Source organism: Augochlora pura, chromosome 6 (genome assembly GCF_028453695.1).
Source record: "Augochlora pura isolate Apur16 chromosome 6, APUR_v2.2.1, whole genome shotgun sequence".
Taxonomy (NCBI): domain Eukaryota; kingdom Metazoa; phylum Arthropoda; class Insecta; order Hymenoptera; family Halictidae; genus Augochlora; species Augochlora pura.
Genome location: NC_135777.1, coordinates 8,742,319 through 8,754,253, shown reverse-complemented (window position 1 = coordinate 8,754,253; position 11,935 = coordinate 8,742,319). Strand labels below are relative to the sequence as shown.

General features: G+C 29.8%; 4 protein-coding genes across 8 annotated transcripts; 1 reads left to right on the top strand and 3 right to left on the bottom strand.

The window, feature by feature from the left end:
* Positions 1 to 95: 95 nt before the first annotated feature.
* Positions 96 to 1,782, bottom strand: LOC144471843 (pseudouridine-5'-phosphatase). 3 transcript variants are annotated; one of them, XM_078184372.1, is made up of 5 exons: positions 1,650 to 1,782; positions 1,428 to 1,541; positions 670 to 888; positions 363 to 595; positions 96 to 286 (listed from the first exon to the last, which is right to left on the bottom strand). In XM_078184372.1, exons 2-5 carry the CDS (start codon positions 1,489 to 1,491, stop codon positions 107 to 109), a joined length of 696 nt encoding a protein of 231 aa, XP_078040498.1. In that variant the 5' UTR covers positions 1,492 to 1,541; positions 1,650 to 1,782; the 3' UTR covers positions 96 to 106. The 3 variants fall into 3 exon arrangements, with proteins under 3 accessions (XP_078040498.1, XP_078040497.1, XP_078040500.1); XM_078184371.1 differs by having other exon boundaries at positions 1,638 to 1,726; XM_078184374.1 differs by lacking the exons at positions 1,428 to 1,541; positions 1,650 to 1,782 and adding an exon at positions 1,040 to 1,161.
* A 162-nt stretch (positions 1,783 to 1,944) lies between these two features.
* Positions 1,945 to 4,361, top strand: Su(p) (prostaglandin E synthase Su(P)). Its single transcript, XM_078184370.1, has 5 exons — positions 1,945 to 2,734; positions 2,815 to 2,889; positions 3,009 to 3,346; positions 3,501 to 3,612; positions 3,670 to 4,361. The coding sequence occupies exons 1-5, from the start codon at positions 2,447 to 2,449 to the stop codon at positions 4,030 to 4,032; spliced, it is 1,176 nt and encodes a 391-aa protein (XP_078040496.1). The 5' UTR covers positions 1,945 to 2,446; the 3' UTR covers positions 4,033 to 4,361.
* Positions 4,362 to 4,418: 57 nt separating this feature from the next.
* Positions 4,419 to 6,591, bottom strand: LOC144471840 (uncharacterized). Of its 2 annotated transcripts, XM_078184369.1 has the most exons (9): positions 6,254 to 6,556; positions 5,875 to 6,027; positions 5,661 to 5,791; positions 5,446 to 5,578; positions 5,239 to 5,361; positions 5,094 to 5,177; positions 4,829 to 4,978; positions 4,632 to 4,760; positions 4,419 to 4,559 (listed from the first exon to the last, which is right to left on the bottom strand). In XM_078184369.1, the coding sequence occupies exons 1-9, from the start codon at positions 6,360 to 6,362 to the stop codon at positions 4,450 to 4,452; spliced, it is 1,122 nt and encodes a 373-aa protein (XP_078040495.1). In that variant the 5' UTR covers positions 6,363 to 6,556; the 3' UTR covers positions 4,419 to 4,449. The 2 variants fall into 2 exon arrangements, with proteins under 2 accessions (XP_078040495.1, XP_078040494.1); XM_078184368.1 differs by having other exon boundaries at positions 4,441 to 4,760; positions 6,254 to 6,591.
* An 82-nt stretch (positions 6,592 to 6,673) lies between these two features.
* Positions 6,674 to 11,866, bottom strand: Oseg1 (intraflagellar transport protein Oseg1). 2 transcript variants are annotated; one of them, XM_078184365.1, is made up of 16 exons: positions 11,728 to 11,866; positions 11,439 to 11,548; positions 11,245 to 11,365; positions 10,949 to 11,159; positions 10,737 to 10,810; positions 10,374 to 10,644; positions 10,122 to 10,283; positions 9,756 to 10,053; positions 9,317 to 9,687; positions 8,833 to 9,225; positions 8,301 to 8,715; positions 7,980 to 8,206; positions 7,539 to 7,920; positions 7,287 to 7,453; positions 7,020 to 7,181; positions 6,674 to 6,947 (listed from the first exon to the last, which is right to left on the bottom strand). In XM_078184365.1, the coding sequence occupies exons 1-16, from the start codon at positions 11,775 to 11,777 to the stop codon at positions 6,861 to 6,863; spliced, it is 3,501 nt and encodes a 1,166-aa protein (XP_078040491.1). In that variant the 5' UTR covers positions 11,778 to 11,866; the 3' UTR covers positions 6,674 to 6,860. The 2 variants fall into 2 exon arrangements, with proteins under 2 accessions (XP_078040491.1, XP_078040492.1); XM_078184366.1 differs by lacking the exons at positions 11,439 to 11,548; positions 11,728 to 11,866 and having other exon boundaries at positions 11,261 to 11,340.
* Between the last annotated feature and the right edge of the window lie 69 nt (positions 11,867 to 11,935).

Here is an 11,935-nt window from a genome sequence, read left to right as displayed (position 1 = left end):
AAAAATATTATATATTATATTTTTAACAAATATAAATTTTTTCATTTATTATCCCCAAAAGTATATACTAAGATTATATAACTGACAAATATACATATTTCTTGTATTATGTTTTAAACGGTGGTAAACCGAATATTTCTGGTTGAAAGTGTTCAAGACTATTTATTACCAATGTAGGATTTTGAATAAAACGCTTTGGTAACATTGGGTCTGGAACCATAACAACTTGCATGCCAGCACTAAGAGCTGCTTTTACTCCATTTGGAGCATCTTCAAATACGAGACACTAAATTTGTAGTATACAGGTTGAAATTAGTCATATAATAATTTTATAATACATTACAGAATTATATGCAACAAACCTTTGAAGGGTCGGGATTATCAGGAAAACGTTTAGCAGCTACCAAGAAAATATCTGGGGCTGGTTTACCATTAACAACTTCAGAATCAGAACTTCCAAGAACTTTGTGATGAAATAAATCAAACAATTCTGTCCATTTTTGAGTTTTTAATTCAAAATTCTCTTTATTTGAACTCGTAGCTAATGCAATTGGAATGTTATGTTCCTTTAAGTGTCTCAAAAGTCGTTCTGTACCTGTTTATGAATCAAAAGTAAGTGAAAGATCAAATTAAATCATAATTTTTATAAAAAATATTTATATTTGTTACCTGGCATCAGATTTGCAGAAGGAAATAATTCTTTATATAATTGAACTACCTCAGATTCAAATTCTTCTTTTGTCATAGGTAAAGATAACATTTCAATTACTGCTTGGGCACAAGCCGAAGTTTTGAAGCCCATAGTTTCAGCTTTATGCTCCCATGTAAATTCCTTGCCATAACGATTTGTTATACGATTATAAGCTTCCGAGTACAGTGCTTCTGTGTCTATTAAAATTTTGATAAAAAGAATGTTAACACAATTGGTATTGTGAGTAAAATGCATTTAATCTATTTCATTTAAAGACAATGATTTGTAAACAATATGTTAAGTATGAACTTCCCTAAAAGATTAGAAGTGAAGCGCATGCAAACTCACACATGATGAGTGCTTTTTTACCCACTTCATCGTCTGTAGAATCCGCTCATAAAGATGTGTAGAGTATTTTAATATATTTTCCTCATATTTCATAATAATTGCCATTGAGACTTTATTCATTACTATACGTGCATAGATAAAACAAAATTACTATATTCATATAAATAAACATAAACTTATTTACAGGTTAATTAGGGATGCAATATGTTGATGTCATAAAAGAAAAATAAACATTTACTAATAACCCTGTGTAACTGTAACGTCTGAGACTGTTAAACTGGGCTATTTTTAATGAAATAAATCATTTTACATTAGTTAAATGCATATAAAAATATAGAGAGCAATGTTATATATATATAGATAATATAAAATAAATTAAATTTCCTACCCAACAATAGTCCATCCATATCAAAAATGCAATGCGTAACATTTTTTAACCCATGTTCCGACATTTTTCAATGTTGTTTCGTAATTCCTTACTGTTATCAACAACTCGTGTAACCTGATTAATAAAAATTAATTATAGAATCGTCACGGAGTCCTAGACTTAGACTCCAGCAGTAGAAATCAACTAGAATCTAATCAGAACTTAACTGACTGATAAATTCACCGCTGTTCACCACGCTGAAATGTGGCGCCAATTATGCAACAATGTAACAAATAGGTAGGTAAATTCCTCCGATTGGCTTTTGCACTACATATGTAATAATATGAAATCAAATGTACTTATAGGTCCTACTCCTGCACACCTCTAGGCCGCATTTTGCATTTCGAAATTTTCTTTACTTTGATTCACTGACAACTCACTGTTGAGACAAGATATGTAGTATAACGCCGCGTGTTTCAGATGAAACGACGGGCGAACGAATACGCGAAAGGAGTGAGAATGCAAACACGATAAAGTGAAATGGCTTAGAGCTGACTGTATCTATATTTTTGGGCAGTAGATATTGTTATTCCCAAATATTACAATAATTAAATAAATAAATATCATAAATAAATAAAAATATCAATTTTTATTTAATTTTTAGTTCATACATTTTCTTATCAAGCTATTGGTTAGATATTCGTGAGTGTTTAAAATTTCGCGCCACTAAAAAATCAATGCACATTAAACAAATGAACTAGAAATACAATATTTTTTAATTTTTGTACTGAATATTAAATTGACAAAGTTCCAGGATTTATTACGATTGATAGAAGTTAAAAACAAGATTTTATTTCTATAGACTACTAATGAATATATATGCAGTGTATAATTCTTGTACATAACCTTCTTCTACATCTTTTTCGGTGGCGTATTATGTCACTGAAGTTGTAAAAATATTGTATACTAATAACTTGCAATAAGTTTAAAGTGATTAATTTACTTCAAACGGCGTACATAGTAATTAAAAAGTAATCATAATGTCTGCTTTAATTAAATTACTGAAATTGCCGCAAAATTTTCATTGTTCGAAACAAGTTTTTCTAAAATGTCCAAGAAGAAATGAAAGTTCGTCACCGGTTGCCCAACGATCAACAAGAGGAACTATACTAAAAGCAAGTTTTATTGGAATTTCTGTTGGAGTATTTACCACGATAGGTTATTCTATGTATACTAGTATACAAAACGCTAAAACCTATCACCTTGAAGGAACAATACAAAAAATTGAAGCTTTGAAAGAAAAGCCACAAGTTCCAGTTTCAAGACAGGTTTGTCAATTTAATTATTTAAAACGTTTAAATAATTAAATAGTTTCTACACAAATTGTAACATTTTTTTAAAATTTTAGATTGTTATACCAACAGACCAAAGTGGATTAAAGTTAACTCTGTTTCAATATCAAACATGCCCATTCTGCTGTAAGGTAACATAACTAAATTAATTTAATAAATAGTTACTACAAAAATTAACTGATTTCATTGATGTAAGTGAACGATTTTTTTCTTTTTAATTATGGGCAAATTAATAAGAACAATGTTTTAGGTCAGAGTTTTCTTAGATTACTATGGTCTATCTTATGATGTTGTGGAAGTAGATCCAGTATTAAGAAAAGAAATTTCATGGTCATCTTATAAGAAAGTTCCTATACTTTTAACTGACACTATGTCTGGGTATCAGCCTTTGAATGATAGCTCAATGATTATTTCATTAATTGCATCGCATTTGAAAGATAATTCTCAGAAAATTGAGGAACTAATGAAATATTATCCAAGTATAGCAATGCATAATAAAGATGATAAACTCACTTATGAAATTATGAATAAGTATTACTTAATGTATGCAGATACATTGCCAGAAATTAAGAACTTTGATGATATTATGTAAGTAACAACATACAATTTAATATTACAACATAGTTATGAATAATTTTTTCTAAAAGCAATATAATTGTTTATAACAGATTAGCATTCTACTAATAAGAAATTATTATTTGACACTTTCATGTAAACTGAAAACTTGAATTTATTTTTGCAGAGAAGAGCGTAAATGGAGAAAATGGGCAGATGATATACTTGTGCACAGCTTGTCACCAAATGTATACAGGACTCTTGATGAGGCCTATCAAACATTTAACTGGTTTTCAAATGTGAGTGCATCTACAACAACATCTTTAATATTGTCTTCAACAATTTTTCTTTATTAGGTTGGCAGATGGGAAGAATATTTCCCAACCTGGGAAAGATTTATAATGATAAATGTAGGAGCTTTAGCCATGTGGATGATATCAAAACGTTTAAAAAAGAGGCACAACCTTAAGGAAGATGTCCGACAATCCCTTTATGACAATATCAATGAATGGTTAAGAGCAATTAAAGTACGCGGTGGTAAATTTATGGGAGGAGAAAGACCTAACTTAGCAGATCTTGGAGTTTATGGAATTCTAAAAAGTATAGAGGGATGTGCCGCATTTCAAGATGCCTTAAATAACACAAAACTCAATATATGGTACAGTGCTATGACAAAAGAAGTGGAGGCGCATTCTGGGAGCAAATATCTTATTAATTAGGTAGTATAAATTCACTAATTGTATTGTGTTGTTTTTTTGCAGTAATTATTTTCATTGAGATTACTGCATTTAAATTAATTTAATAACAAAGTATTGCTTTGTCTACAATTTGAATAAAACAACATTTTGTAAAAAGTTCGTAAAGCTAAATTTCAATGAAATAATTCTAAATAATAATTTATTATCATTTCACTGTAAAAATATGAGTTGTACAATTGCATTTCATGTTTTATGTATATAATATAACAAAAAGTTGTACAGTTTTAGTGTATATAAAGCTAATAAAATGTAATAGAAATAGAAATATTACTACATATTTGTACTGAAAATAAGAGAAAACTATTATACTTTCCTTTAAATATTATTGATGAAGCTTCAATAGTAAAAGATATGTGAAAACCATTAAAGTCTTTTTATTTAAGCTACACAAGGTAATTGACGATATGTTAATGAAAACCCTCTATTTTCCAAGTCTAATGATTCGTTTCTGTTTGTGACAACATATAATACAAATGGTTTTGAAAATGCTAAAATAAAAAGGCCATTAACATCTGTATATAAATATTTTTTATGAAAGTTAATTACAATAGTATACTTACATGTTTTTGTGGTAAAACCATTTCCACAAAATCGATCTGTATTAATTTCCATACCATTTTGAAATGGATGAGGAACAATAACAAAGTCAGTAGTACAGTTTTCTCCCTTTTCTTCAGCATCTGCAGTACCTAGTTACATGTTAAGACTATGAATATATCACTGTTATAATATAAAACATTGTCACGTTGTACATTACCTATTGAGGCATCCAAAGAACCAGTATCTCCAGATACAGAAAATGAATTATTAGTTGTTTGTGACCATTCTATAGCACAATATCCTTGAGCCATTCTTACACATACACCATAATTTGTGTTTGCTATCTGTCGTGTGGCAACACCTGGAACTAAATTTTTTACAATTACACGACGATAAAAATAATTAATACAAAGCATATACAATTACATTTTCTTGAATATCAATTTATTGATGTTATGAAACTAAGATATCAACAACCATACCTCTTGGATTTGGTGATCTACCATAATTAAAACTTGTAACAACGTCTGAAGTACCAGTGTAATATTGCAAACATCCGTTTGGCGCTATTAGAAAAATATAAAACGTGAAAAGTAGTTATTAAAAATTGTATTAATACTTATGTACCTCTGGATGTCGAATCACATGGGATCTGTTGAATCCTGATGTTCCATCGACGATCTGTACTATACTCAGAATTAGTATCAATTGATAACATAATCGGTGTTGCACCATTAAAATCCATATATACTGAAAATTTGAACAATGTCTTCTTTACACTAAATGTTTAGGAAGCAATTATTGCAGAAATGATTATATTATGTTTTTTATTACTATGTTGATCCGCATTTTCACCACAAATTCGAGGTACAGATGTCGACGATCCAGAAACTAAAAAGAGATCCAAATCACAAATTCCATCAATATCTGGGAAAGCAAGATCAAATTCCAGAAAGTCCAAACGTAACTGAAATGAAAATACAAGAACGATACATATAAAATCATTTAGTAATGTTGATAGCTTTGCAAACGATTTGCAACATATATACCTGACAAATATTTGAATTGCAGCGCTGCACTGTTATTGTACATCGTCCTGTCCTGTCAGAAGTCTTTGGGTATTCTGGATTTGTAAAATATGTATTGTTTACGTTTGTAGTGGATCCGCATGATTTTTGAACTAAAGGATGATTAATATATTAAATGGGAACAATATTTCAATTGATTTACCAACTGAAAAATAGTAATCATATAGTTACTTACAGATACAACAAATACCAAGTCCATTTGCACAACTACCAGATGCAGTTCCTCCATATTCGCGACACTCTCTTCTTGTAAAGCAAGTGCCATTCAAATTATTGCTAGCCATGCATTGTGAATTTGCAAAACGAACAACGCTGAACAGCGGGAAAACTGTTAGAAAATCCTTTCAATGATTTTATCATATTGATAAAAAAAGTAAACTTAATTTACATGTTAATATACAGAACAAAAAATTTATGTATATAAGAAACTGTATTTAAGTTAAAGACGATTAATTTATACCAATAATTTTGTTATAATCTTTTTCACGTTTATATTAAAATTTAGTAGATTGTTCACGAATGTCTCCAAAATATTATAAATTTCCTCCACTTACATCTTGCTTGATGATGTACATTTTGGATATCCACAGCATTATTATTACTCAGATGACATTTAACTGAATTTCCAAAGAGGAAAATCGTTATGAGAACTACATGTAACATCTTTCAGATTGTAACTCACAGAAGATACTGTTAACAGAAGATACTCGATCCTTTCAAAGATTTAGTTTAACGGTACAGAAGGAACCAGATGATTAGCACATACAGAAAGACAAACATAACTGTTTTGTCAATTTACTTAGTAGAGAACAAGTTCTATTCAAAAGCTAACAAATCAAATTTATGGAGTTTTAACATTTCATTCTGCTTCCAAGTTTTTTAGTTCTATTTTTATCTAATATTATGCACTAATTTTAAAAATTAATTTAACAAGTATACATATAAGAACAAAGGGAATAGCAATATACCATAAGTATTGAAAATTACTTTTATTGCTCAAAAATACTATAAATAAAAAAGAAATAAAAATCATTTGTCAAAATCGTAAAATAAACTTTTGACATGTGTACAATTTCGTATTATAATTTATCACTCAATATGGACCAATCTTATGTAAAAATCTAACACGTTTTGATTATACATACAGTAATACAATTAATTCTAATCATTAGATTTGTTTATTGCTCTGCAAAATGGACAATGCCCATATCGCAATAAAGCCAATTCATAATCATCCGAATGAAAGAGCTGGAAACAAATGTTTTAAGTTGTTACCAATGACTGAGAGTGATACTAGATCATTAAGTGCTAGTTTCTTACCTTTAAACAGGATTTACAAAAAGTGATTTGTAGATCAGGCAGTAGATTTTTGAAATAACGTGTTTTGAATGGTTTTGGCCATTTAATGATTAATACAGTACACGGATCCATACTCTTCAAAACATTTCTTCCCACAATTATAGTAGAAGTACTCGACTTTTCCTACAATGTTAGATTAATTACAAGTAACTGAAAGCACAATTGGTGAATGATACTATATCGTACATAGATGATAGATGGAAAATATACTTATATATGTAATAATACCTCATATTTCATTAAACGAGCAGTGAATAAGTCTACTTCAGGTGCAATAGTAAGTTGATCTTTATCTAGCATATTATCGGATGAAGACAAAGACTCGTTGATTAATTTTTCTGCCTCTTCATTTGAGATATCTTCTTCCAATTCAAATTCGACTAAAGGTAGAATCTCTAAAACATTATTTAAAATTCAATGTACCATATTTAAAATGTTTTATTATTTTTTGCAATATTTTGGAAATTAAATATATCATACCAAACATTACAAAAGAGTATTGAAATTTTAATTTACACTGCACACATTGTCCCTGAGTATCTGATGATAATAAAGGATTAAAAGTTGAACATTTGTAGCAAAGTGGTAAAAGTTCTTCAGGATCTCTGTAAGGAGAAGCTCTAGCCAATAAACTCGAAGTTTCCAGTTGACCGAGTTGACTGGCTGGAATTTTTGTTTTGCGCAGTTTATCAAGTAACTGCATTGTCAATTTGTTTGCACCAAGTAGGGAAGCTTGTTTTAAAAGTGTGTACATTATAGTAAATTTTGAAATTCCCTCAACTTGAACATTTTGAGTTTTTGTTAATAGAAACCGCGAGATGTTAAAAAGAGCTTCTGGCATTAATGATGTGAATGGTTCTTCCTAGAAAGTGGAATTATAAATAAGAATATTTAAGAGTATTTTTTTTAATCTTTACTTACAACATATTTGTGAATTTCATGATAAGCATAGTAAATATCAGCCTTTTCATAATACTGTAGGAACAGCCTTTGTAATTCATCAGTGCTTTTATCAAGATTTAAACTAATTTGAGAGAGAAGCCAGTAAAAGTAGGAAGCATCACGAAATCTTTTCTCGGCCACTGCATTTTTTGCTAACATTGTTAATACAATTATAGACTCTTCAGATTGTCCAGCTATTTGAAACGCTAAAAGAATGTGTTAAAAGTATTTAAATTTAAGTTTAATAAAGCAAGTTAAAAATTAAAGTAGAAGAATATTCCATAAAGAGATTGCTATTACCTTCTTGTGCTTCAGAAAAATGACCAGTTTCTGCTAACCATCTGGCATATGGACCATATATTCTCGCTCTCAATTTTGGATTTCTTTCAGCCAGTTCAAAAGCTTCTGGCCATGCTTGAGCCTCTACTAAAACATCCGCTACATCAGGATCATCTCCCAAACGACTAAAAATTTCAGCAGCGCCATGTGTTGCACCCAATTTTTTTAATTTTTTAGCAATTATGGTTAAATTATCTCTATCGGATTTGTCAAGCTGTCTTCCAACTTTAATTAACATATCAACCCAACCATATTCTGCAATTATATTAATTGCGCGATCTACATCTCCTGCTGATAGAAATGTTTCTGCTGCGGCGCGTGGTTCTCCAAGACTTTTCGCCCATTCTGCTCTTTTACGAAGTAATATTGTACGATCCTTAACATAATAATAGAAAACAATTTCTACTTTTAAATATCTTTGCTTACTAGTTTGATAAAAAAAAGTACAAATAATGACTACAAATTATTTAAAGGAGTTATTTAATTTACAGACCTGACTGTTTCCACCGGCAATAAAGTCTTGTGCAATATCAAACATACGTAAATCGGAATACATGGCTAATGCATATTGCTGTAAACCAGCTTTTTGATAAAGTTTTGCTGCTTCTTTCAGTTTTCCCATGGCAGCCGCAGCAGTGGCCATACATGCTTCTCTTCCCCATTCACCAGATTTCAGTTTCTCTTCGACTTCAGATACAATTTCTATATATCTTAAATTTTTAACTTTAGCAAAAGCAGAGTATGCTACATTTAACTCTAGATTTTCTAGGGCAGAAGTACCCAGAGCAAACCAGTCTGAATCTGCCACTCCAAGGCACGCTATGTTATATGCGTGAGAGAAGAGACCAATATCTAAATACTGATACATAAATAAAGATAGAGGCACCTGTACAAGTATAATATTTATATTTTAGAAGCCATTAATATTAAAAATTCTTATTTCTTTAGAATTCATGAATACTGAAAAATTATTTTACCTCCACCGTGACAATACAAGACTTATTTAAGCAGTACACTTTTGATCCATTATGTCCCACAACATAACCAGAAAACTTCTGTCTATATTCCGTAAAATTTCCTACTTTAATTACTAAATATTCTCCACTTGTAAAGCACATTATATCTTCGAAACTACTATTAAATGCTACACTATTTACATCTTGAAATTCTTGAATTTTTTCTTCTGCATACAAATCAAACACATAAAGAACTCCTCTGTCACTGACAACAGCGAGTTTTTCTTTCAAGGAACTAATATCGAGACATCTTACAGAGCTATTAATTTTTGTTAAATGTGCTGGGAAGGGATTGTCTAAATATATTTTTACTATTTGACCAGTAGTTAAACCTGAAACCAATAATTAATTATGAATTCATGTAGACAGTAATTAATGATTATTTTTATATAATACGAACCTACTATTAAACATTCTTGTCCGATTGGACCACCAACAACTTTTATGTAAGTAATAAATGCATCAAGTATCCATTCTCTTTCTACTGTTCCATTAAAAGATAAACTCTGTAACCGTCTTTCTGTACATAAAATTAAGTTATTTGTTGTAACAACTAATAAGTTACAATTCAGTGCTTGATTTAATTTTTCACATATTCTGTAATGCATTCCATCGTTGGTGTTTGAAGGTTCATAAATTATTACACGTTCAGACAACTGAACTGCCAGTCTATTTTTATATACAGCTATACGAGAAACCTAAAATTATTTACAAACAGTGTTTAATGCTCTAAAGATACCTTAATTATAATAATACATTTACTTACTAAATCTTTACATTTAATCCGAACTTTCTGACCAGTAACTAAATTTTGTATTATTACATCAGTCATGTTTTCCCTATAAGCATATCTATCTCCATATAATCCATGCACAATATCCCATGATAATTGTAAATATGTTATTGTACCATCTTGACAGCCCAATGCCTAAACAGGCAAGTAAAAAAAAGAACAAACAAAGTTATTTGTTCCAAATATAATAAAATAGAATATAAGAATTATTATATACGTTCTTACAATATGTGTAGAAGCTGGATTTGCTGCACAGCTCCATACCCACGAAGAAAAAGTACCACCAACATTGATTAACTGTATTCCATCATAGGTCATTAATATACATTGTTTATTGCTTCCAGCTATTAAAATGTATTGACCTCCTGCAAAGTTGCACATTTTTAAAGGAATGAAGTTCAGTAGTCTATCTTTACCGACAGGTTTTCCAGTAGTTGAATAAAAAGATATGGTTCCGTTCCACTCAGCAATACAGAGGACATCTGTAGAATTTTCCCTATGAATGATATAGAAACTTCTTTAAAAGATATGGTATATAATAATTCTTATGTGAAAACAAAATATAAAAATGGAACAATATTATTTTACCACTGATTATTCCACAATAGACTCCATATGGGAACTCCATTTTGTCTTTCAATACGTATTTGTTCTTCTCCATTCTAAGATGTAAATACATGGAAACAAATTAATTACTGACAGATGATAGATATATAGATAGACAAATGATATAAAATTACAAGATTAGAAAATTGTAAATGTGACAATGCAAAGTATTAAGAAAGAAAATTAAAACAAACTTTATTTCTAATGGAAACATAGCCAGCAGCCAATCCAATGGCTAAGTATTGACCATCACTTGTCCAAGCACAACAATTCACCCGTCCTCTTGATTTATGTTTCACTACTGTTTTTTGTTCTGGAGACCAAAAAGCGATATCAGATAATGAACAACTCAACAATTGATGGGATACTGGATTAAACTGCATAGCCTGAATAGCTTCATTGTGTCTAAAATAAATGTTATTTTATGTTACATTATGAGAAATAGATTTCATTTAATTGAGTTCTATAAATTTGTAAGAATATGATTTACGAATATTTAAGTATGCCTTCTAATCTTGATGTCCAAATGATGACACTTTTATCTGCACCTCCAGATGCAAATTTTTTACCATCTCTCGCATAACATACACAATAAACTATGTCTTTATGACCTATAATATACACATATAAGTGTAATTTGTAGTCTTTTCATTTATATTATCATATTGTAATAAATTAATCTACCTTTTAATGGCTGAATCAGAGCCCCTTCATTGGTTTCATACACAAGAACCTGCTGGCCAGCAGCAACAACTAATTGTGTTCCCTCAGGATTAAAACATAAGTCGTATATACTAAAACAGCAATATTAATGTTGGTACCATTTATTTTTATTACTTATATACATTATACATTAACAAATATAATAATGAAATAATATAAAAGAAAGGAAATGTCAAAAATAAAAATTAATATAAATCTTAGAAATAATAATTAAAGTAAAAATTAGATAGCAATTTCAGAAAGTTATTACCATTCTGATTTTTCTTGAACTTTGTCAACCCACGTTGGGACGGCTTTCATTGTTTATTTTCTTACAATGAAACAATTATCTAATACAATTTCAAAACATCATTGACATTATTTTCGTTTGTTGTTTGTTTGCATGGTTTCCACGGAAACGACTCAACCAAGATGACACCATCAGATAGATGAAATTGAATCATTGTACAGTGGCGTCA